Source organism: Cervus canadensis, chromosome 13 (assembly GCF_019320065.1).
Source record: "Cervus canadensis isolate Bull #8, Minnesota chromosome 13, ASM1932006v1, whole genome shotgun sequence".
NCBI classification, from domain to species: Eukaryota; Metazoa; Chordata; class Mammalia; order Artiodactyla; family Cervidae; genus Cervus; species Cervus canadensis.
The window spans coordinates 52937863-52964016 of NC_057398.1; the positions used below are offsets into that span (position 1 = coordinate 52937863).

At 44.5% G+C, this 26154-nt stretch overlaps 1 protein-coding gene across 2 annotated transcripts; it reads left to right on the top strand.

Moving 5' to 3' along the window:
- HHIPL2 (HHIP like 2) lies at positions 1-25974 on the top strand. Of its 2 annotated transcripts, none has more exons than XM_043485524.1 (9): positions 1-680; positions 5078-5730; positions 6585-6728; positions 8743-9071; positions 10574-10700; positions 15409-15554; positions 21232-21313; positions 24293-24375; positions 25067-25974. In XM_043485524.1, the coding sequence occupies exons 1-9, from the start codon at positions 360-362 to the stop codon at positions 25483-25485; spliced, it is 2304 nt and encodes a 767-aa protein (XP_043341459.1). In that variant the 5' UTR covers positions 1-359; the 3' UTR covers positions 25486-25974. The 2 variants fall into 2 exon arrangements, with proteins under 2 accessions (XP_043341459.1, XP_043341458.1); XM_043485523.1 differs by having other exon boundaries at positions 4-680; positions 8740-9071.
- The last annotated feature ends 180 nt before the right edge of the window (positions 25975-26154 follow it).

Here is a 26154-nt window from a genome sequence, read left to right on the forward strand (position 1 = left end):
CGGGGCTGTAAACAAGGTGGGAATTTCCCATAGGAATTCTTTGCAGTTTTAATAAACTCAGTTCATCTGCCGTGGACTTCACTGTACCTTTCTGCCGGCACCTGGGTAGCTACACTGCCAGCAGGCTGTACCAGTTTCCTGTTTAGGGGACTGGAAGGGACCGGACGCTGCTCACTGCTTTCACAGGAGACAGCGGTCCAGCTCCCAGAAGGTACATGGCTCAGAAACCACCTCAGTGAACCTTCAGAGGAGAGAAGAGAAGGAAGGAAGAAAAACACAGCGGGGGCGGGAGTGAGGGAACCAGCCCGGAGCAGGAAGCCAGCCTGAGGAGGCAGTAGCCGGAGTGTCCCTAGGGCAAGATGCTCAGAAGTTCCATTCCCAGGGGTGGTTGGAGTTGGAGGACCCCCTGGCTCCTTACCTCTCCTCGAATTTTCTGTCTCAGCCTCATAGTCTTGTTGGGCCTGGTAGGGCTGCTGCAGGGACACCCCCAGTGCCTGGATTACCGGCCCCCCTTCCAGCCCCTCCAGCATCTTGAGTTCTGCTCTGATTATGAGTCCTTCGGCTGCTGTGACCAGCGTAAGGACCACCGCATCGCTGCCCGGTACTGGGACATCATGGAATACTTCGACCTAAAGGGCCACGAGCTGTGCGGCGGTTACATTAAAGACATCCTCTGCCAGGTAGGCCTGAGCAGGAGCCCAAGGGAAGGTGAGGGGGCCAGCTTTGGAGGCTGGCTTCCAGCCCCAGCTGATAGGATGCTGGGATGGCTGGTGAGGGTCTTGGGGGGAGGCTCTTTGGGTGCCCAGCCCTTGAGAGAGACTCACCTGTGGCTGCCTTCACCTGGGGCTTTGGGCTCTGGACCGGCACACTGAGGTGGAATTTGATTCCTAAAGCTCTCCCTCTGGGGTTCTGCAGGCCCTGGTGTATTATTCACAGAGCTCTGGGGACAGCTGCGGTCTGGGACCTCCCTGCAGGGCTCTGAGAGCTGCGAGCTCCCGTGGGTACTCACGGAGCGTGTGGACGGAGTGGTGGCATCCGTTGGGATGCAGTCCTCGGCTGGGTCATTTGCACCAGGAGCTCTCTGGTGTGATGAGGGGGGCTCTCCCCAGCTTTCCAAACCTGGCCTGGGAGAGCTTCAAGCTGCTCAGTGGCAATTACTCAGAGGTTCTGCTTCTTCCAGCTCTCTAGTGGCCAAAACCCACATCCCTGGCAGACATCACCTCTGTAGGGCTCAGCCTGAACCCATGTCGGATGCTGGCTGCGGACACTGACTTTGTGGGAAGAGGGGGTCGGGGTGCTGGAGAGAGTCTAGTTGGAGGGCAGATGAAAGAGGCTGCCATGAGGAGGAGCGCTCCAGTGATGGGTTGGGGGTGAGACAGTAAATCCAGGCAGATTGGAGACCCTCCCGGGCATGTCAGCGCAATTACTTGGCTCTCCCACTATGATCCCAGAGCCAGCTGGCCACTCCACCTCCCCGTGAAGTGAATGGAACAGAACCCAGCCCAGAAGCCAGCCACCTGGGGAGGCATCGCCCCGGGCTGTCCTCTCTCACCTCGGGCTCCACCCTTCAGCTGTTTCCTAGAGAATTAACTCGGATAACCATCTGGGCAGAAGCCTGGCTCTTATGAGCAACGCTGAGACTCCATTTCTGAATGAAGTCCCCAGATAAAAATGTCTCCTCCGTCCCTCCCTCCTTCCTTCCCCTTCCCTATTGCATGAGGTTTCAGAAAGCCAAATTCAGCAGCTCTCCTCTTTCAGGGATCTGAGGGATAAGAATAACCTACGCATCTCCATAAAGGAAAAGAATGTGAAAAAGAATATACGTATGCATAACTGAATCACTTTGCTATAGAGCAGAAATTAACACAACATTGTAAATCAACTATGCTTCAACAAAATTAAAAACAGGGAATACCCTGGTGGCTCAGTGGTAAAGAATCCGCCTGCTAATGCAGGAGACACGGGTCCAGTCCCTGATCTGGGAAGACCCTACATGCCGCAGAGCCGTCTCCGCACCACAACTATTGAGTCTGTGCTCTAGAGCTGGGGAGTGGAGACTACTGAGCCCACGCACCCTAGAGCCTGTGCTCTGCAACAAGAGAAGGCACAGCCGTGAGAAACCTACACACCACAACTCGAGAGTGGCCCCCGCTCTCGGCAGCTAGAGAAAAGCCTGTGCAGCAAGGACTCAGCACAGTGAAAAATAAGTAAATAATTAAAAAAAAATGAAAAGCAAAACAAAAACAATGACTTACATGCATCTATTAATATTTATTAAAATTCACAATTTAAATTTCTTCTCCCTCTTTCTTCCCCAAATTTGTAGTATGTTCCCAGCAAGGATTCTGCAGGCAGCTATTAGGACCCCCATTTTACTCATGAGGTTTTTTTAAAAATAGCATTTATGTATTTAGTTGCGGCATGTGGGATCTAGTTCCATGACCAGAGATCGACCCCAGGCTCCCTACACTGGGAGCGGGGAGTCTCAGCCACTGGACTACCAGGGAAGTCCCAGAATTAGGAGTTTCGGTAGCTCAGCTGGTAAAGAATCCACCTGCAATGCAGGAGACCCCAGTTCGATCCCTGGGTTTCAAAGATCCCCTGGAGAAGGGAATGGCTACCCACTCCAGTATTTTGGCCTGGAGATATTCCATAGACTACTATCCGTGGGGTCGCAAAGAGTCGGACATGACTGAGTGACTTTCACTTTCACTATCAAGGTCGAAGAGCGCCGCACAAATCCAGAGGCTCAGGCTCCAAGTCTCGTGCCCTTTTGATCACACCATGCCAAAGTCGACTTACAACAGCCCTGGCCGATCCACTAACTGGTGCCCTGACCTGGGGCAAGCATAAGCTCCAGCAGGACAGCGACTTTGGGCATCTCACTGTCAGCAGCCCCAGTGCAGAGGACAGTGCCTGGCACCTAGGAGAGATTGTTCCTGGGCCTTTGTTTTCTAAGACGGAAATGATAGTTCCTGAGCTGATTGAGTAGAGGCAACTGTGCAGATTCTAAATGATGCCTAACAGTGTGCCGTGCGGGTGGTTACTTGTCCACAGCCTCCTCTGTTCCCTGGTATTTCATCCTCACTTTTGTCTTCCGTCCCTCTTCTTTCCATTCCCCAGAACTGGACAGGTCAGTCAGGTGGGACTCAGAGCAGTTCATCTGGCTATTTGTCAGCAGCTCTGATAAGTCTCCTAAATGGAAACAGCTCTGGGAGAGATGCTGTGAATCCCTGGGCTCGCTCTTCTGCTCTTCCCGATAAAAGTCTGCTGCTCTGCAAATCTGCAATCAGGGTTGAAATAAGAAAGAATGGGGAACTCAACCTATCTGAGAAATGCTGCTGATCCCTCTCTTAGGTGATGAGAGAACAGATGTGAATGAGACAGCCCTGGGCCGGCAGGTGCCAGGGGAGGCGTCCATGATCAGAAGTAGGTTCCAGAGTAGACACGGCCCCAGCCACCCCCTTTAAACTGGCCTTTCTGGGCTTCCTTGGTGGTCCAGTGGTTAAGAATCTGCCTGCCAATGCAGGGGGCATGAGTTCAATCCCTGGTCCAGGAAGATTCCACACGCAGCAGGGCAACTAAGCCCATGTGCCACAGCTACTGAGCCCACGCACCTTCGAGCCCGTGATGAGAGAGACACCTCCGCAGTGGGAAGTCCACTCACCACAACTAGAGAGTAGCCCCTACTCACCCAACTAGAGAAAAGCCCACGCAGCAACAACGAGGACCCAGCGCAGCCAAAAATGAACAAAACAAAGCAAACAAAAACGAGCCTTTCTTACTTTCCTGATCGCAGTTGCCTCTGCCTTTCATCGCTATTGAAAGTTGGACTGTCAGCCTACAATATTCTATTTTCCTCCTAGAAAACACTATGACTTAGGGAGGTCTGACTAATGGGTACTCCTTTGTTCACAGTCCTTGTATATTTGTAAAGAGCAGTTGTATGGCCCCATAGCCACAATTTAAATTTTTGTAGCTCCCAGCGTGGCTCTGTGTATATATTAAACACTTTAATATTTTTAATAAATAAGGGAAGAAATCACTATATGCCTAATCTCTGGGGATGATACATTGCATGTCATTTTGATAATTTTAGTTTTAAATTATAACATATTTTGAATGGAACTTCCCTAGTAATGGTTGGGACTTTGTTTTTCCACTGCAGGGGGTACAGGTTCCATTCCTGGTTGGGGAACTAGGATCCCATACACTGCACATCTACACAGTGTGGGAAAAAATTTTTTTAACATATGGAAAAGCACAGAAAAATTAACATGACAGATTCTGGTGCCTCAGATGTAAAGAATCTGCCTGCAGTGTGTGAAATGTGGGAGACCCGGGTTCTATCCAGCATCGGGAAGATCCCCTGGAGAAGAGAATGGCAACCCACTACAGTATTCTTGCCTGGAGAATTTCATGGACAGAGGAGCCTAGCAGGCCACAGTTCATGCGGTCACAGAGTTGGACATGACTTAGTGACTCACACAGATCCAATACTGAGATTCAGCAAACGTAAAACTTCTGCCACGCTGATTCAGATATGCATAAAGAAATTAAATCTTACAGATACAGCACTTATAATTAAAAAAAGGGAAAGATGGAGACATTTGGTACTACCTCTTTTTTTTTTAATTAAAAAATTGATCATTTAACAAAACTCTATATGTCAAGAACAAAGTTATAGTAAATCCAAGAGAATTTTTCCCCCTTTCTGCTTTCCAGGAGCATTAACTGGGTAGAAAATGTGGGTCCCAAAGAAGAGCTTTCTTTTTCAGTAGTTGGTAACATGAGCTCCAGAATCCTGGTTCTTCCCCAGACCTGTTTCCCCTCTTTTTGCTCAAAACATGAAGGTGATTAGAACATCCACACAGGTATGACTTTAAAAAATTAAAATAAGTATATTGCATCAAGAGGGAAATATTTTTGTAATAAAATCAAAGTGAAGTCAAGGTTTAAAAACTCTTAAAAAAAAAAAAAAAAAAAAAAAAAGGTCAAGTCCTTGAAAAGAGAAAAATTGATTCCAACCCCACTATGGCCAGTCTGCCTGGGGGCTGAGGTTGCTCTTCTTTTCCAGGAGTGCTCGCCCTACGCAGCCCACCTCTACGACGCTGAGAACCCGCGCACGCCCCTCCGGAACCTTCCTGGCCTGTGCTCCGACTACTGTTCTGCATTCCACTCCAACTGCCACTCCGCCATCGCCCTGCTGACCAATGACCGCCGCCTCCAGGAGTCCCCTGGAAAGGATGGCACACGCTTCTGCCACCTCCTCAACCTTCCCGACAAGGACTACTGCTTCCCCAACATCCTGAGGAGAGACCATCTCAACCGCAACCTAGGGGCGGTGGCCGAGGACCCTCGGGGCTGCCTGCAGCTCTGCTTGGCCGAGGTGGCCAACGGGCTGAGGAACCCGGTCTCCATGGTCCACGCTGGGGATGGCACCCACCGCTTCTTCGTGGCCGAGCAGGTGGGGGTGGTGTGGGTCTATCTGCCTGATGGGAGTCGCCTGGAACAACCCTTCTTGGACCTCAAGAGCCTCGTGCTGACCACCCCCTGGATTGGGGACGAGAGAGGCTTTTTGGGGTTGGCTTTTCATCCCCGATTCCGCCGCAACCGGAAGTTCTATATTTATTATTCATGCCTGGGCAAGAAGAGGGTAGAAAAGATCCGGATTAGTGAGATGAAGGTTTCTCGGGCTGATCCCAACAAAGCTGATCCCAAATCAGAGAGGTGAGGCATACGCATGAAAATCTGCAACTGTGTGCTGTGTTACAAAATATATGCCAGTCGGTGCTCAGAGATGAGACAGTGGAACTTTCCTGGGTTTAGATCTACTAGCTTATAATGATGACAAGAGTCATTGCTGATTAGTGGGTTAACCCAAGTTAGAATCTTGAGTGGATGGTCTTCATAACTATAACCACCCATCTTTAGAATTACCTAGAACCATGCTTGCTTGATTTTATAGAGGGTAAGCAAAGGCCAGAGGCCATGAGGGTTTGAGAAATGATTTTAGATAATGTCCACATTAAATATAACAGTAGCCTCTGATTATTGTGTGACCATTAGATCTCAGGCCTTTTATCTTGAACATGGGAATTCCTATCCTCACCGGAAAGCTTGACACAAAGTAATTAAGCCTGGTCAGATGAAGGGCCCGGCTCTAACCGACCCTAAGCTCATGCTCTTTCCCTCCACCATTCCACTCTTTTTTCCTACTCCATTCTGCCTTGTCTCGCTTTTCCCATACAGACAGGTTTAGAGATTGAAAAGAGCATGAAGAAGTGATAGACTAACCCCTGCTAGATTGTCCAAAGGAAGGGACTGGGGGTTCTTGTAGAGCAGAGAGTAAGGCTGAGCACTAGAAAAGGGTGATGATTACCCTGCTGTGTCTACAGCTTGTGAAGTCAGGATGTGAAAGAAAAATGATCCATGACGGAGTCATACTAGGAAGCAAGGGGTGTCCCAGAGCTGCTGAGCTACCTGTTTTGTGGTCCTTGGCTGGCTTGGACCAGTCATTTCTGGATGTCTCAAGAGGATGCTATATCAGCTTTCATCAAAGCATGGTTTCTTTTTCCTTTCAGGGTCATTTTGGAGATAGAAGAACCAGCCTCAAATCATAACGGTGGACAACTTCTTTTTGGCCTAGATGGCTATATGTACATATTCACTGGGGATGGAGGACAGGCTGGGGATCCCTTTGGCAAATTTGGAAATGCTCAGAACAAGTAAGCTGGATGCAGGCCTTCCCTGGTGTAATGTTTTTGCTGAGATGGAATTTGCAGAGGGTCAAACCCAACTCATTTACTGCAAGATGTAGTTTCTTCTGTTGACACAATGGGAAGAACATTTGGTTTTCTTTTCTTGTTTTTTTTCCTTAATATTTACTTGGAACATTTATTTATTTGGCAACCTCGGGTCTTATGTGGGATTGTTCACTGCAACTCTCAGTCTCTCTAGTTGCATGTGAGCTTAGTTGCCCCGTGAAATGTGGGATCTTAGTTCCCTGACCAGGGATCAAACCTATGCCCCCTGCATTGGAAGGTGGATTCTTAACCATTGGACCACCAGAGAAATTCTGTCCTCTACTTTTCAGGCATAATGTATTTTTATAATTAATATTATGGATGTTCAACATGACTCTCAGAGGGCCATATAAAGATGAATTCAAGATTTTTAATATATATGAGCAGGACATTATTTACTATGCCATGATCTGACCATCTAGTTCAATTCAGCTCAACAATGTTATTGATTACTGTGTTCCAGGCACTGTGTCTCATGTGAAGATACATGAGTAGTTAGTTAATGAGGCTAACAGAAGCAACAACAATGTATATTTGTTGCTTACTTGGTGTCCAATGCTATTCTAAATACCTTATGTTTATTTCAGCACATAATTCTGACAGCCACAAGGGCCAAAATTTTAATCTCTTTTCTTGGTTGATGTATTCCCAGCCCCTAGAATAGTGCCTGGCAATGGTGTCATGCCATAAATACATTTGGAATGAATGGATCCTATGAAGTATAGGTATTATGATAGCCATTTTACAGACAAGATAATAGAGGCGGAGAGGAGTGAAGTAATCTATCCAAGGTCACACAGAGAGTAAGTGGCAGAACCAAAATTCAAACTCAGACAATCCAGCGAGGCTATGCCATCTAGAGGAAGGTCACGTGGTCCTTCTGCCCTTTGTACCCAGCAAGCACGTGGCTCTCATTATCCCTAGTAATAAAAATATTAGGGTTGATAATAATAAAGAGGTTGCATTTGTTGAGTGCTGACTGTATGTCAGAAACTGCATGACATGCTATATGCACACTAACTCATTTAACCCTTACATCGCAACCACACTGCAAGATAGTGTTACTCTCCCCTGCTTTACAAAGCAGGAAACGGAGGCTCAGAGACCACAGTCATCAGCAGACCTGCTCAAAAGCCTCTGTTCTTTCTACTGACCACGTTGTTACATGAGGAAGAATAGAACCACCCTCCTTTAAAAAATTCATAGTATTAGACCAAACCTGAGAGAAACCACCCCATTATAAAAGCAGAAAAATTGAAGCTGCAACTTGCTCAGGGTCACATGGACCAGGACTACATCAAACGTTTGCCTAGTAGTTCTCTTTGAATCAAAAATTGGAAAGTCTTAACTATATATATATATATACACACACACACATATATGTGTGTGTGTGTGTATGTGTGTGTATATTATCTCCCCATGTAATTCTTGGTTTTCAGTTGAGATCCACTCTCAGTAGACTCTCTTGGGCCATCTCCTCTAGTTCTGAGATGTTTTATTTTATTTAGAATACGTAACCTGAGATCCACTCTCTTAAAAAATTTAAGTGTGCAGTACAGCATTGTTAATTGTGGGGAAAATATACAGTCGGTCTCTGGTACTTACTACTCTTGCATACAAATGGCCAACAGGTACACGAAAAGGTGCTCAGTGTCATTAATCGTCAGGAAAATGCAAGTCAAAACCGCAGTGAGATATCACCTCACACCTGTTAGAATGACTATCATAAAAAATCAAAGGACAAGTGTTGGCAGGATGTGGAGAAATTTGAGCCTCTGTATACTGTTGGTGGGAATGCAAAATATACAGTGCAGCAGCTATGGAAAACATTATGGAGACTCTTCAAAGAATTTTAAATAGAACTAGCATATGACCCAGCAATCTCACATCTTCATATTTCTCCTGTTCCTGTTTTTGGCCTTCTTCCTTTCAGAAGTTCCCTGCTGGGGAAAGTGTTAAGGATCGATGTGAATGGGGCCGGCTCAGGCGGCAAGCGGTACCGAGTGCCCGTGGACAATCCATTTGTTTCTGAGCCAGGGGCCCATCCCGCCATCTACGCCTACGGGGTCAGAAACATGTGGCGCTGTGCCGTGGACCGAGGGGACTCTGTCACGCGCCAGGGCCGAGGTCGGATGTTCTGTGGGGACGTGGGACAGAACCGGTTTGAAGAAGTTGACATCATTGTTAAAGGTGGAAACTATGGCTGGAGGGCAAAGGAGGGGTTTGCATGTTACGACAAAAAGCTCTGTCAAAACGCCTCTTTGGGTAAGTGAGGAGCCCTCATTTCTTGAGTGAATGGAATGAGCTGCGGGTGGAGATGGGAGAATAAAACCTGGGACTGGCTTGCGCTGCAGGTCATTACAGTGCCTTTGTCTGTCTCCTGTGGAACCGTGCTGTCAGAGTGGCCCTCTAGCCAGTGGCACCTGAAACTCTGGGTATTTCTCGTTAACTAATGAATTGAATCCTGGGTGGATTGGGGGTGTGGTGGGATTGACCTAGGAATCTATATTCCAAGTAAGTTACTCACATGATTTTCAGGCATACAATTTTGAACCATCCTCAAAGGAATATAGGTGGCTGTATATTTTTATTTGGAACTGCCACTGAAATGATATCCCATATATGGTCCCTAAACATCAGCAATCAAGGTATGCTTTAGAAACTCCATCTGGCTTAAAATTCTGATTTTCTGACTTTATCACCATTGCTTGGTCTTTTTGTCCTTCTATTGCTGAACTCAGGTTCGGTTGCTTGTTACTTAGGAATCCAATACTGAGAGACAAGTGTTGACTGCAAGGAAAAATAGCTTTACTGAGGAAGCTGGCAACCCTGGGGAGAATGTGGACTTGTGTCCCAAAGAACCAATTTCCCCTTGTTAATCAGGGGAAGAATTTTAAATGGGAGTTTCAGGGGCATATAGGTGGAAGGAGAGAGCTATGTAGGACAGGACAGCCATCTCTGACACTTCTCTTGAAATTGGTCATGCGGGGTGGTCTGATCAGTTATCTTGGTTGTTTTAAGTATAGTTAATCTTTATTTCCAGGGTTGCTTTGTTTCCATTTCCTAGAGGCCAGTTCTTGGAACTGGAAGATGGAGCAGTTTATGTTATGGCTACAGTCTGGCCATCATGTAGTTAACTTCTTCCACCTGGTGGGAGTTTCATTATAATACTGCTCAAAGAACATGGCTCAGTATATATCTATAGACTCTGAGGAGGAATTAAAGGTCCTTGATTTAGTTTAATGACTAAATTATTTTTATTTTGTTCTGTTTGACTATTTTCCTTGCTTCTGTATTTTTTCATTCCTCTGATTAAATTTATTCTTTGGCTAAAGTTTTCCTACAGACAAAGGGTAGGCGGAGGACAAGGGATGGTCTGTCCTGAGAAGGTCTCATAGGGTCCTGCTCCGTTACACTAAGTTTCAAAGCAGTCATCCAGGTCCTCACAATATTCCAAATCCTATACCTGAGTATCTGCCATATTGACCTGGGGGAAAAATTTAAGGGTATGGATTTCCAGGTCACTGCCCCACAGGTGGGGGAACTTTAGGTTTCCTCTCTGCTTTCTGAGGCCAGTCAAATGGGAAGCTCACAAATATGGCTGGTCTGTTGAGAAGATAAACATGATTTGCTTGGCTTTCTGTCCTCCCAAAGACCAAGAGATGAAACATTCTCCACTCGGCAAGGCAATTGATTTTAAAAACTGCCTTCTTCCTCCTTGAAGCTCCCAGGTTTAGCTATGACACTTTCTCCTTGTTCCTGGACAGACGATATTCTGCCAATCTATGCTTATGGCCATGCAGTGGGCAAGTCGGTCACTGGAGGCTACGTCTACCGTGGATGTGAATCACCAAATCTCAATGGTCTCTACATCTTTGGGGACTTCATGAGTGGGTAAGGAAGGATTGATGTCCCCTCTCTCTTTTTCAACATTTTAATTGGAGTACAAATTGCATATCACAACATTCAATGTCTTAACAGTGTGGCTATATAGTTTTACAAATGTATACCCTTGTATTAAGACTAATCGTATCAAGATGAAGAACATTTCTGTCACTGTAGAAAGTTGCTTCTTGCCTATTGCCTGTCAGTACATCGGACCTTTTTCCCCACCGCCCCCACATTAGCCAGAGATAACCACTCTCATCACAGATGCTTTTCCCATTGAATAATGTCTGTGAAATTTGTGAATGCTTTTGCACGTATCAGTAGTTTGTCTCTTTTATTGCTTTGTAGCATTCAATTGCATGAATATGCCTGAGTTTATTCATTTATTTTCCTGTTGATGGATGTTTTGGCTGTCCCCAGTTTGGGGGGATTGTGAATAAAACTGCTGCAAAGCTTTGTAGTTTTCAGTGTAAAAGGTCTTGGACATCTAAGTATTTCATAGTGTTCGATGTTATGTTGAATGTTGCTATATATTATATATACATATATACATACATATATATATATAAAACAAGTATAATATATATTCAACATATATATAACATATATATTAATTCATAACATAACTAATTTCTTATTAGTTCTAGTGACTTTTTTGTTTATTCTATTGGATTTTCTATGTAGAAAATAATTTCGCTATGAATATGGATACCTTTATTTTTTTTTCCTGGATTGGAAGCCTTTTATTATTCTTTTATTGATTTGTTGCTTCATTTTAACCTTTAGTACAATGTTGGATAGAAGTGAGGGAAAGCATTCGACTTTTTACCAATAAGATAGATGCTGTCAGCTGTGTTTTGTGTATGCCCTTTATCAGATTGAGGACATTTCCTTCAATTCCTAGTCTGCTGAGAGTTTGTATTAGGTACGATGTTGCATTTTGTCATATGCGTCTTCGCATCCAGTGAGAGAATCATGGGGCTCTTTCATTTTTAGTTTGTTAATATGGTGAATTGCACTGGTGGATTTTTTCTTTTAATCACTAAAGCAATCTTGCATTCCTGGAATAAAAATATCACTTGGTCATGTTGTATTTGATTAATATATTGTTTTTGTTTTAATATATTGTTGAATTCAACTTGCTAATGTGCTTGGAATGTTTGCGTCTGTGTTCACGAAGAAACAGATGAGCTGTAGTTTTCCTTTCTTATAATACCTTTGTCAGATTTTGGCCTCAGGTTAACGTGAGCTTTGTAAAATGAGTTAAAGAGTATTTCCTTTTCTTTAATTATCTGGACTAATTTGTGTAAAACGTGTTTCTTCCTTCCAAATGAAGCCATCTAGATCTGATGTTTAATGGTAGATGACCATTTTAATGGTAGTTGGGCCCTGTTTTTTGATCCATTCTGACAACCTCTATCTTTTAATTGGTACCTTTAGACCACTGACATTCAAAGATATTATTGCTATGGTTGAAATGATACCTACCATACTCACTACTCTTCTATTTTTTGATATTGTTCTTTGTTCCTGCTTTTGCTTCTACTCTTTTCCTGCCTTTTGCAGATTTAATTGAACATTTTATTTGATTCCATTTTCTCTCCTTTGTTAGCATACTGATCATACTATTTTTTGAAATCTTTTTTTAAGGAGTTGCTTAGAGTTTGCCATATACATTTACAACTAAGCTAAGTCAGTCCACTTTCAAACAACATTACAAAACTTCATGGGTAGCCCGTAGTTTGTAATAATAAAAGAATCCTACTTCTTCCTTTTTGTCCCTTATATCATTGTTGTCATTCATCTCACTTATATATAAGCATATATAATAATTATAACAGTGATATATAATAATTATTAACATAACATTTTATAATTTAATAATACTGTTACTTTATATATAAGCATACAAAATTAAATACATTGTTGCTATTAGTATATTGAACTAACTTCTATCTGTTAGACCAGTAAAGAATAAAAAAAATAAAAGTTTTGATTTTTACCTTCATATATTCCTTCTTTGCTACTCTCCTTTCTTTATGTAGATTTGAGTTTCTGACTGATATTATTTTTCTTCTCTCAAAAGAACTTCGTTTAACATTTCTTGCAAGGTAGATGCACTGGCAACAAATTCCCTCAATTTTTGTTTGTCTGAGAAAGTCTTTATTTGTCCTTCATTTTTGAAATATAATTTCACCAGGTACAGGTTGGTGACTTTTTTCTCTAAACACTTTAAATATTTCACTCTGCATTCTTCTTGCTTGCATGGTTTCTGAAGAGAAGTTTAACATAGCTTTTATTTTTGTTCTTCTATGCTTAAAGTGATGCCCCCTCCCCCCCAGCTTCTTTTGAGATTTTCTTTATGTCTGATTTTCTGTAGTTTGAATAAGCTATGCCTATAAGTAATTTTTAAAGAATTTATCCTGCTTGGTATTCTCTGAGCTTCCCAGATTTGTGGTTTGATATCTAACAGTAATTCTGGGAAATTGTAAATAATTATTGTTTCCAATATTTCTTCTCTTCTCTTTCTTTTCCCTTTTATATTCCTGTTATACTTATGTTACAACTTTAGTAGTTGTTTCACTTTTCTTGGATGTTTTGTTCTTTCTTTTGGTCAGTCTTTTTTTCTCTTTGCTTTCCAGTCTGGAGGTTTCTATTGAGATATTCACAAACTCAGATTCTTTCTTCAGCCATGTCCAGTCTACTAATAAGCCTGTCGAAGCATTTTTTATTTAAATTATGGTGTTTTTGGTCTCTAGCATTTCTTTTTGATTCTTTCTTAGAGTTTCCTTATTTCTGCTCACATTGTTCTTGCATGCTGTCTGCTTTGTCCTTAAGAGCCCTTCACATATGAATCATAGTTGTTTTAAATTCTGAATCTAATAATTCCAACATCCCATGCCACATTGAAATCTGGTTGTGATACTTGTTCTGTTTCTTCAAACTATGTTTTTTCTGCCTTGTAATTTTTTTCCTGGTTGCCAGATATGATGCACTGGGTAAAAGAAACTGCTGTAAATTGGTCTTTAGCAAAGCAGTGGTGATGTGTGGGGGAGAGGAAGTGTTCTAGTCTTATGATTAGGTCTGAGTTTTTTAGTGAGCCTGTGCCTCTGGACTGTGAACTTCATCAGTGTTTCTCAGAAGCCCTCCTGCCTCCATACACATTTAGGTGGGACAGGATGGCTAGAGTTGGCTAGAGTTAGGTACTTCCTTTCCCCAGGTCTGTGAGGTTCTGATAAAATCCTGGCAGGTTAGTCTCTGGTTAGTTTCTCCTGAGGACAGACATTTGATAAGAGAAACAGAAAGCACTGGTGTATTTCAAAATGATTCCTTTCCCCCTCCTCCTGCTGGAAGCACAAGCAGATTTTTCCTGATATTTATTTTGGGAAACTGGTCAAGCTCCTGGAGGTAAAACTCACAGAAGTGTGGGGACCCTGGATGACTGGGCACCCCTGTCTAACTCACGCTTTGCCCATATGGAACTTCTAGCAATTTGTCAATTACAGGTTAGGTTTTCCAACCCCAGAACTGATACCCGTGAAGGTTTGTGCTTGTGGTTTTCTGTAAGTTGTGATTCTCTGTATCTGCCTGCTTGTCTCTCCAATGTTGGGGGCAGTGGTTTTCCCTGTGACCTCACTTCTCTTATGAATCTAAGAATAATTCTTGATTTTTCAGTCTTTTGCTTATTTTAGGATGGTGTGCCAACTTCCAAGCTTCTTACTTGCTGGACCAGAAACCAGAAGTCCTCTGAAGTATTCCTTGTGGAGTCTTTTAAATACAAATTCAGTTTCTTTAATAGATATAGGCTTGTTGTCGTTTAGACGCTAAGTCGTGTCTGACTCTTTTTGACCAATGAACTGTAGCCTGCCAGGCTTCACTGTCCATGGGATTTCCCAGTCAAGGATATTGCACTGGGTTGCCATTTCCTTCTCCAGACACAGGCTACTCAGCTTGTTTCTTTCTGAGTGAGTCTTTGTAGTCTGCCTGTCAAGGAATTTGTCAGATCTTTGGGATTTAATTGTTCTTTATGTTTTTGCCATAACTTCTACCCACCATTTCACCCCCACACATAACAGATATGCAGTGATTTTTAATTGAATCATATGCACTAGAATTACCGGGGGTTGAGCATCTCTGTTTCTATAAAACTTTTCAGCTGATACTCCTGGTTACCCAATTTTCTCTCCCTTTTCTTCTAAAAACCTTCTTTTAGTTCAGATAGATGACAGTGGAATATGAAGTAACATCTGCTACTCTACAGACATAACAGTAATAATAGCTACTGGTTTTGAGTCCTTACTATATGCTAAGCACATTGGTAATATATGAATATTTACATATATTATCTTATTTAACCTTAACAATTCTTGCCTATAGTAAATTCTCTTACTATCCACCATTTTATAGATAAGAAAACTGAGGCTTAGAGATGATAAGCAACTAGCCAGCTAATAAAAATTAGTCTTTTGTGGTGGTACAACCTTCACAGGACACCAAACTTCTCTTATAATAGCAAATGAACTTCCCCATCTAGGGCAAGAGGGTGTCAAAAAAGAGAAGTAGCTTTTTTGATTCCTAAGGGAGGTTAGTTATTGATCTCCTATGGGAGACCCAGTCCTAGTATTCCAGGATTCCCAGATTCTAGGAGGAAAAAATATATCCTGCTGGGTAGAAATATGGATTCCTAAAATATAAGGTTTTGCTTTTCATCTAGTCGACTTATGGCTTTGCAGGAAGATAGAAGAACCAAGAAATGGAAGAAACAGGACATTTGCCTGGGCAGCACTGAGTCCTGTGCCTTCCCAGGGCTGATCAGCTCACATAGCAAGTTTATCATCTCCTTTGCTGAAGATGAAGCAGGTAACAAATGTTCACCGTTTATTGTCTTTCTGGTTACTGGATCTTAGATAATCACAGACATTGTAAACTGAACATTTATGTTGTTGTTTAGTTGCTAAGTCATGTTTGACTGTTTTGCAACCCCGTGGACTGTAGCTCACCAGGCTTCTCTGTCCATGAGATCTCCCAGGCAAGAATACAGGAGTGGGTCACCATTTCCTTCTCCAGGGGCTCTTCCTGACCCAGAGATCAAACTTGCGTCTCCTCCTTGGCAGGTGGATTCTTTACCACTGAGCCACCTGGGAAGCCCTAAACATTTATATAATAATTATCATTGCTGTTGTTATTATTACTCTTATTATTTAAATAGAAACTACCACTTCTCCTATTTTCACTATCGGCCACCTTTTATAATGAACTGGATACTGTTCTAGGCACTTCACATTTTAAAATCTTATTTAGTAATCACAACACCCCCATAATGTGATTATTTTGCTTATTTTACCAGTGAGGAAACAGACTGACTATGCCAACTTATCCCTTCTTGGCTGGCTTACAGCTCACTGTGCAAGTAGTCCAAGGTCTGCACTCCGATGTGTTCAGTCCTTTGACTATGAAGGAGGCGCTTGTGCTCTTCCTCCCTAATTCTGTTCTAATTTGTGATTATACAAACGTAGACAGAGCCAACAGTAGGTATTTATCCTGCTGGTGTTGCCTGGGAGAAAGTACCTCTGATGATCAGCCACTGGCTGGGCTGGACTCTTGCTGATCCTGCCCAGAGTTTGTTAGGCAACTTCTGTGAATGAACAAGGGAGAATTTCTTTCTTGAGAGATCTGGGAAAAGGGTAGACAGCTAGGTAGGAGGCTACACACTAGAGCCATTAGGCGTATGTTAAGGGCATCAGCAGAGCAAGGCGTTTGTGCACATATGAGAGAGAGGTAAAGGGAAAGAGACAGGGATTTAGCGCTAATAAATATTCACTCTGTGTTGACTTATATGGGTGGGATGGTGGGGGTGGGAGGAAGATTCAAGAGGGCAGGGATATACATACACACACACACACACATATATATATACACATACATACTTATAGCTGATTCACAGCTTCCCTGGTGGCTCAGACATTAAAGAATCTACCTGCAATGTGGAAGATCCGACTTCAATTCCTGGATTCAGAAGATCTCCTGGAGAAAGAAATGGCAATGTACTCTTGCCTGGAGAATTCCATGGACAGAGGAGCCTAGTGGGCTACAGTCCATGGGGTTGCAAACAGTCAGACATGACTAGGCGCCCCAGGCTTTCACTTTCATAGCTGATCCATACTGCTGTGCAGCGGAAACTAACATGACATTGTCAAGCAATTATATTCCAATTTTAAAAAATATAAACTAAAAGGGATAACCGACAAGGACCTACTGTTTAGCACAGGGAACCCTGCTCACTGTGGTAGCCTGGATGGGAGGGAGCTTAGGGGAAGATACATGCATATATGTGTATGACTGAGGCCCTTACTGTTCACTGGAAACTATCAATACTATTAATTGGCTCAACACCAATATAAAACAAAAAGTTAAAACAAAACAAAAAAATCCCCATACAAAACAAACAACAAAAAAATAAATATCCTCAAATTTTGCACTCAGAAAATGAAGTTTTAATTTGAGCTTTATATAAGTTATGTGTCATTTTGAAAGTTAAAGGTTTATTTTGTTTACATAAGTGGTGACAAGGCCTGTGATCCTTCTGGTGTTTGGCATTGCATCTAGCCATGCTCTGAGGCATGGAAAAGAACAAAATGATCTATTAGGGGTCCCTTCCAGACACAGGACTCTCTACAAGGGTTAACCAGAGCCTTGATGGTTTCTTCAATGTTTGGTTTCTTTCCACGCTGAGCCACGGGTGGCTGTACCACAGCTTCACTTGAGTGGGACATAAAGAAAGCCAGTCAGCAGCTGCACCCTTCCTCTCGGCTAGCTTATGTTTTTTTAAATTATTAACTAAAAAAATTTTTTTTGTCCATGCCATATGGCATATAGGATTTTAGTTCTCTGGCCAGGGATCAAACCTGCACACCCTGCATTGAAAGTGAGGAGTCTTAACCACTGGACCGCCAGGGAAATCCTCAAATAGCTTGTGAATAGATAGTTTGAGATGAATATTTTATAGAAGCAGATGATATTTTGGAAAATTTAAGCATTCTTAATAGAGAAAAGTCTTTGTGAGTTCCAAATTGGAAGTCCAAACATACGAAAAAGGGGCGAAACCACAGGCTGGCACATTCAGTGGAAAGTGGATGATGTAAATGAATGTCAGCCACAGGCCATGGTGGGGCCTCTCCCCTGCTGGTGCCCCAAGGAGGCTGGAGCCCCAAGAGCCTGGAGACCCCTGGAGGGAGCCTGCCCGGGGCCCCTGGGCTGCCACATTCTGTGGCTTGTTCCTTTTCAGGAGGCCACAGAAAAGCCAGGTTTTGGTGGTTTGGTTTGTTGAGCCCATTGACTTCTTATAGGAGAAAACAAGGCAGTTTTTGAACACCACTCAGTACATCTGGCAAACAAAAGTGTCCTTGGCTGAATTTGATGCAGTGGACTTGCCAAGGTGTTCCCAAGCCAGACTTTGTCCAAGGGCAGCCCTAAAACCAGGGTGGCTGTTCCCAAGGCAAGTTATTTCCTTCAGAGTTGCATGCTTTTATATTTTTTGCAAATGATTCAGATTTTCTGTGTGTGTCATAGTCTTTCCCATTATTGACATATTTAGAACCGAGTGTGATAAACCCCATTTTAGTTGTACCAGAGCTCTGCCTTCACTGTTGCTACAGTTATTTCCTGACTCTTCCAGCCGACAGCTGGCACAAGTAAATGAGTGAGTAGATGGAGTGAATGGTGGGTGTGGGGCTGTATGCTGAGTTCTGATGGGCTGGGTTTCTGAACATCAGTCACTGAAGCACATTCCCAAGAGGGTTGGCTGAGGTCATAATGATTGCAGTAAATTCATATTGCATATGTTTTGCTTTATATAGCCTGTTACAGTTTTTTGGTGTGTTGTTCTTACCCTAAAATATAGTTCTAAAGGGGCTTCCCAGGTGGCTCAGTGGTAAAGAATCTGCCTGCCAATGCAGAAAACATGGGTTCGATCCCTGGGTGGGAAAGATACCCCCTGGAAGAGGAAATGGCAACTCATTCCACTATTCTTGCCTGGAAAATCCCACGGATGGAGGAGCCTGGCAGACTACAGTTCATGGGGTCACAAAAGAGTCAGACACGACTTAACGACTAAGCAACGACAACACTTTAAAAATGTCAGTTAGACCCTATAGATGAAATTCACTTCTAGCATTGTCTTCTAAAAATATGATAGGAAGCCTATGGCATGTTTAGGATATATAATTTACATGAACTATAGTCATGTGTAGGGAATATGCAGCAACACAGGGTTTCCAATTCTTTTAGACCAGAAACTGCATGGTTTGGAGGCACCCGTGCCCAAGAGTGACCTGTGTACATGTTGGTAGACAACTCATTTATCTCATGTCAACATTACCTCGGATGAGGTGATGGTTTTTAATCAGAGGGGCCAACTGGCTCTAGGGAAATGTTTGTGCTAACTCCTCAGGCCCCCACCCCCACCACCCCTTACAAGGGGAAGATTATAGCGTCAGTCCACAGAACCAGTCTATCAGGCAGCTGTTTCGTTGTATGCAGGGCTCTGCAAAGAACATTAGCCTCACACTCGGCCCGAAACAAATATTAGTCACTGTTCACCACAAATTCAAGGAAGAAGATTGTTTAAATAGCCCAGAGCCCATTTAAAGCTCTAGGTTTTTCCAATTTGTACCTTGGTAAGATATTTCCTTCCATAAATTGAGAGGGCTTGCATGAAGCACACAATAGCAAAAGTATTAAATCCAGGGTGGTAGGACAAACATTGTACCAGGCTCAAAAAACTATCACAGTGAATAGAGACACAAGGAAGTAAGAGGAACTGCCGATGATTGAACACTTTCTCACTTAATACCTAATAATCAGGGGAGGTATTGTTATCTCCCTTTTACAAAAGAATAAATAACACGAGGGTTAGCCAGCTGGGGAAGTTGCCCAGGACAATACAGATAGTAACGAGTGTTATCAGAATTCAGACTCAGATTTATCTAGCTGAAGTTGGGCACATAAACCCTTCACTGTCTCTCATAGAGAACTGTGAAACGAGGTGGAATGAGGTACCTACTCTGAGACGGGAGTGGTGTTTTTTGGAGTTCAAACAGGAGAAAATGGGAGGAAACAGGGGCCCTTGTGAAAGAAATGAAGGGAACAGTGGGTGGAGGTGATTTCTGCAGGGTGTGGAGAAGACCAAGTTGAGGGGCTGAGGAGTGAGGGGAAGATCATGGGAAACAAGGAAGCCAGGACTGAAAAAGGTGGAGCTGGAGGACAGAGTGAAGAGGGGGGCAGGGAGCAGGGGCTAATGCACTAAAGAAGGGTTGAGTGAAAGTCGCTCAGTCATGTCCGACTCTTTGCGACCCCATGGACTATATGGTCCCTGGAATTCTGCAGTCCAGAATACTGGAGTGGGTGGCCTTTCCCTTCTCCAATGGATCTTCCTGACCCAGGAATCAAACGGGTCTCCTGCATTGCAGGCAGATTCTTTACCAACTGAGCTATCAGGGAAGCCCTAAAGAAGGGGTAACAAATAGTCTGTTGGATTGCAAGGAGATGAAACCCATCAATCCTAAAGGAAATCAACCCTGAATATTCACTGGAAGGACTGATGCTGAAGCTCCAATACTTTGGCCACATGATGCGAAGAGCTGACTCATTGGAAAAGACCCTGATGCTGGGAAAGATTGAAGGCAAAAGAAGACAGGGGCAGCAGAGGATGGGATGGTTGGATAGCATCACTGACTCAATGGACACAAGTGTGAGCAAACTCTGGGAGATGGTGAAGGACAGGGAAGCCTGCCGTGCTGCAGTCTATGGAGTTGCAGAGTCTGACAAGACTTAGTGATTGAATGACACTGGCCAAAATGATTGTTTGGATTTTTCTGTAAGATGTTATGGAAAGCCTGAATGAACTTTGACCAACTCAATAATAAGTGGTCTTCAGCCTGTAGCTCACCTGTCTCTGGGTTTCACAGAGAATCCTTATCAGTATTGAAGAGCTGGGGAGGGAGAAGGAGACTCACTGAGGTGAAGTTTCTGAAAGCAAAGTGGTGATAAATGAGATGAAAAACCTTTGGCTTATGGAACGTTATGGGCTTCCCAGGTGGTGCTAGTAGTAAAGAACTTGCCTGCCAATGCAGGAGATGTAAGAGACGCAGGTTTGATCCCTGGGTCAGGAAGATCCACTGGAGAAGGAAATGGCAACCCACTCCAGGATTCTTGCCTGGAGAATCCCATGGACAGAAGAGCCTGGTGGACTACAGTCCATAGGGTTACAGAGTGTCGGACATCACTGAAGTGACTTAGCACGTCAGCAGAAACGTGCCCCTGTTGGGTGACACTCTGAGGCGGTCTGGGGGCTGAGATGGACTTTCTCCTTGGGGAGCTCACAACCCTTGAGGCCTCGCTGTCAGGTGGGACTCTGGGGACCCCTTCCTGGGGCTCATGTATTTCAGGGCCACCACCGCCTGGTGATGATTTTCTGCACGTCTAGCTGTCTGGGCCCAGCCTTGTGTCCTGTCCTGATGGTCTGTTCCTGTTTTCTCAGGGGAGCTCTACTTCTTGGCCACCTCTTACCCCAGTGCCTATGCACCACACGGATCCATTTACAAATTTGTTGACCCATCAAGGTGAGATTTGGGTTCCTTTTCTTCTCAAGTGATTTGAATTAGTCCTTATCTCCATGGCAGATCAGAAAGACAGTCTTCACTCCCCAAGAATGACTATCAATAGAAGTGATCAACAAAGCAAATCTTTGCTTTAGATTCAAAGCAGATTGGACTGATGAAAGTGTAGGACAGTTATGGAATATTTGGGAAATGAGCTCTTCATGGCTGAAAATGAAGATCTTGAGCCTTTATAGGATGACTAGTTGTAGACCTGTAGCTCCTGTCTTGTTTTTTTTTTTTTTGGCCACACTGTGCTGCATACTGGATCTTAGTTTCCTGACCAGGGATTAAACTTGCACAGTGGAAGCATGGAATCTTAACCACTGGATTGCCAAGGAAGTCCCTTGTTTGTTTGTTTTTTTAAAAATATGCTTCTGGAAACTTCTGTCTGGGATCATCTGACGGTGGTGTACAACTCTGACCACCTGGGTAAATATTGCTGCCCTTCCGTGGCTTGGTCTTTGGCAAATACAGTTGGCCCTCCATATCCGTGGGTCCCATGTCGGTAGATTCAACCAACCTCGGACCAAAAATATTTTGAAAACTTCTGGAAAGTTACAAAAAGCAAAAGTTGAATTTGCCATGCCTCGGCAACAATTTCTGTAATATTTGCAATTGTATTTACAACTAATTGCATAGCATTTGCATTCTTAGGTAATGTGAGTAATGTAGAGATGATTTAAAGTATATGGGAGGATGTGTAGGTTATATGCAAACACTCCATCATTTTATATAAAAGACTCGAGCATCAGTGGGTTTTGGTATCTGCAGTGTCTTGGACCCGTCCCAGGAGAGTCCCGGAAGCAGCTGTATCTTCAACTGTTAGGTTTCTCTGTGTCTCCACCTGACTGTTTCTAGAATTCTGCGACAGCACTTATTCACTAGGTGGACCCTATGATGTGTAACTCTGCTTCTCTGCCCACCTCCCTCGGGGACTAACCAACCTCCACTCATCTGGCAAAAGCCAAATTACAGCTTCCCATTTGTGAGGTGGTTGAGTGTGCGTCCCTATCTGTTCCTGGGAGAGTGATGCGGGGTATCCATCCCGAGAGCTCTGGGCAATGCACTGGATTTATTAACATCTCAAGATTCTTACCCAAAGCAAGAAAGTCTCCCCACAAATCAGCCTGAAGGTAGACCTGCCAAGGATGACTTCCCTTGAGGCTTACGTTACCATATCTGGGGTAGTTATTCAGAGGACATTTGGCAGCTCAGTCCAGCTACTGGTGAGGGCTGAGAAGCCTAGCCTAGCTCAGTTCCTCTTGGCAATAGGGCTCCCTTTAGGTGTTCTCAGAAGTTCCTGGAAGGGGCTTTGTCCTTGAGATTGTGCCTGGGGGCTCTCCCGTTGAGGGGGCAGGGTTGCCAGAGTGAATTAGAGACTGCGCTGTCTCCACTGCTGGGTCTCCTCCATGCAGATCTCCGTGTTCCAGGGATGGAGCAAACCCAGGATCTTTAAAGTGCTTCTGGTGACTGACCGAGACTGTGTGGGGAGTTTTCTGCTTTTAATCAACAGTTTTCCTGTGTGAATCCCTTCTTCTTTCCTCTGAAAGTTTCCTGATTAGATTAGGGGATAATTTAGCTCACCTCTGGCAGCATGAGAGGTCAATCATAAACAACTGTTTTATGAGGTGGCAGTTCCACCTAGAAGACATTGACATTTATCGAGGCATTTCTGTGTCCCAGGCACCGTGCTGGGGGCCATGCATGCAGGCTGATATTCAATGCTGACAGAATCCTAGCGAGGCAGGGTAACACCCTCAATCAACAGATTATGGTAACAGCCTTACTACTTTCACTCACTTGCCTGAGGTAGAGCTAGTTAGAGGGGCCAGAGGATGGGAACACATCCCTCTTTCTGGATCAAAGTCTTTTCAACACCTCCCATTCAGTTCAGTTATAATGATGACTTGAATTATAGAGACTTAAAAAAAAAAAAAAATTCTGTAGCAATGCATCCCGATTCTGCTGTTTTCATTCTTCAGCCCATCTTCGCACTAAATGCACCCATCCCAGCTGGGTATGAATGCTGAAAGCTGGGTATGAATCTTGGCTTTGCTACCAACTAGTTGGAAGTGCTCCTAGTCTGCAAAGCCCCTCTTATTTCAGAAGATGCACTCGGGGGACAGCAGTGTAAGAATCAAAATACTAGGAGGCAGAGGGGCTGGCGTTACTTAAGGGGCTGCGCCATGAGTATCTGAAGAGATTTTCCTTAAAGGGAATCGCCACTACCATCAGACCAGAGGCAGAGCGTCGTTCTCATCACCATCACTACCATCATCACCCACAGAGCGTTTGTATGTGCCGACCACTGCTTCAAGTGTTTTTTAAAATCTCATTTAAAAAACAGTTTAGGACTTCCCTGGTGGTCCAGTGGTTAAGACTCTCTGTTTCTACTGCAAGGGGCATGAGTTCAATCCCTGGTCCCCTCCCCTGGTCCCCAGGTCAGGGAAGTTCCACATGCCACACAGTGTGGTGAAAAAAACAAACCAGCTCCCACCCCATAACAATAAAAACAAAAACAAAAAATAAGTTATCCATTCATCACTTATGGTGTGCCAAGTACACAGGTTTTAGTTAATCCTCCCCATCTCCCTGTGAGGATGGTGCTGTTATTTTTTCTATGTTAATATTTGTGAAAATTGAAACTCAGCAAGGCTTACTTGCCTGTGGTCCCTAGGACTTGAACCCTGTTCTCTGTGGCCATGCCCATGCCAACCCCCTCCCTACACTGTCCCCCAAGGGTCTGCAGTGTCCCTGTGATGCCCGTGTCCTTCCTCCTCTCTACCTGAGCTCATTGAAGATTCCCTGCTTCATCTGTCCCATCCCTGTGGGGAGGGGAAGGCTGACCTCAGTCCTTACACCTCTATACCTGTGGGTGACCCCGATTTCCTGGTTCCATCCTCAGAGTCTTGTGTCCTCACTTTTTCCATCTCCTTTCAGGAGAGCACCTCCAGGCAAATGCAAGTACAAACCAGTGCCGGTGAAAACCAAGAGTAAGCGGGTCCAGTTCAGGCCACTCGCCAGTGAGTGCACGTTTGTCCTTAGGCTCAGGCCTTGGCATCACGGCCCTGGCTACAGTGCCCCGTGCAAACAGCTGCCATCCCGGGGTGGCAGGTCCTCTTTTCTCACCTAAGGCTTATCCTCTGGATGAGGACTATAACCTGCGGCTCAGTCTGTGTGTCTTGGTTGTGCACCAGGGGGAACACAGGCTGCCCTTCATTCATTCGTTCATTCAATCATTCATGTATTCGTTCTTTCTTGTAGTACTTTGCAGCAGGCCTTGTGCTAATCCCTGGGGATAGATACACCAGTAACTTGACCAAGAGGAGTGTAGAGCCAAAGGAGAGGGGGGCAGGGAGTGCAGGCACGTGAAGAAATAAAAGAACACTGAGATTCTGGCTAGAAGGAGGTCCAGGGATCTGAGAGGGCCCCTGAGAGTGAGGAAAGACCTCTTCCTTGGGGTAGGGTGGGGAGTCAGGAAAGACTTTTGGGAGAGAGGTGGTGTCTTAAGGGCACTGTTCTACAGATACGCATTACTGGAGCGGCCCCATTACAAAACTCTTTTATTTAGATCAAGGCCAGGAATTAAACATATTAATTTCAAAAGAATTTATATTCAAGAACCCTCAAGTGGGCATAGGATTCCTGGGTGGCACTTTCCTTACCACTGCTTTCCAGGACTCATATTTCTCCTAAATTAATGCTCATTTCCAGAGATGGTCTTGGACTTGCTAAAGGAGCAGTCTGAGAAAGCCGCTAGAAAACTGTCCAGTGCGACTTTAGCTTCCAGTCCAAACCGGGCCTCATCTCAGAAAGACTCCTTCAGGAAGCCAGCTTCTCCCACAAGCAGCCGGAAGACATCTCCAAGGCCTGGTGCAAAGAAGAGAGCCAGGGCGTGGTCCCCAGGCTCCCAGGGGAAGAGGAAAGGGATCCCCAAACGCCCTGGTGGCAGAACCAGGCAGGCCGCACGGCAGAGACGAGCTGGCAGAAGTCTCCCTCCGCCTCTTGGGTCGAGGTGGCCGCTCAGGGGACCAGAAGCATCTCACCACGTGGAAGCTGCTGCTGCTGCTGAACGTGACCTTAGACATGCGGGAAGCCAGGGGTGGAGGTGGGGGCCGGCAGAGAGAGCCTGAGTCGGGTGGCCGGGTTGTCCTCTCCCCGAGTCTTGCCAGCTGAACGGAGGCTCCTCATCTGCTTCTGCGGGGAGACCAATCCCCACCTGGCTGGGGCACCTGGATAATCACGTGCACTAATCTGTAAGCCTGCTTCAAATCCCGCTGCGTGTCCGTCTTGCTTTGTAAGTGCCTGTGGGCAGCAGTGATAATCAACACTGGCTCAAATGGACATATATCCTTTGAGCTCCTTGATGTTTGTCTGGCGTTAAGAAATCTGACGTGCCTCACCAATTTGCCTTAAGAACCATGTCTCTCCCATGCTTCCTCCCAGCTCTAAGAGGAGGCCTGTAGTGGCAAGTTTCCAAGGAGAACCTCTTCTAAAGTGGTCATCTCCTTTGCCCTCATTGAAGCTCAGGGTCTGAATAAGGGCAGGTCCTATTCTGTACCTCCGGCAACTACTGTTTTTCTCTGGCAAATAGCATAATAAAGGTGATTCCTTTGTGCCTACCTGTTGTGTGCTAAGTTTATATACATTTTTTGAAACCTCAAAACTTTGCATCATGTGTGTGGCCATATAACTTATGTTGAAGATGAGAAAAGTGAGGCTTGGTGAGGCTAAGCGGTGTGCCCTAGACTGTAGCAGTGAGGGGACAGTCAACTGTTCAGCTGGACTTGAACCAATGCCCC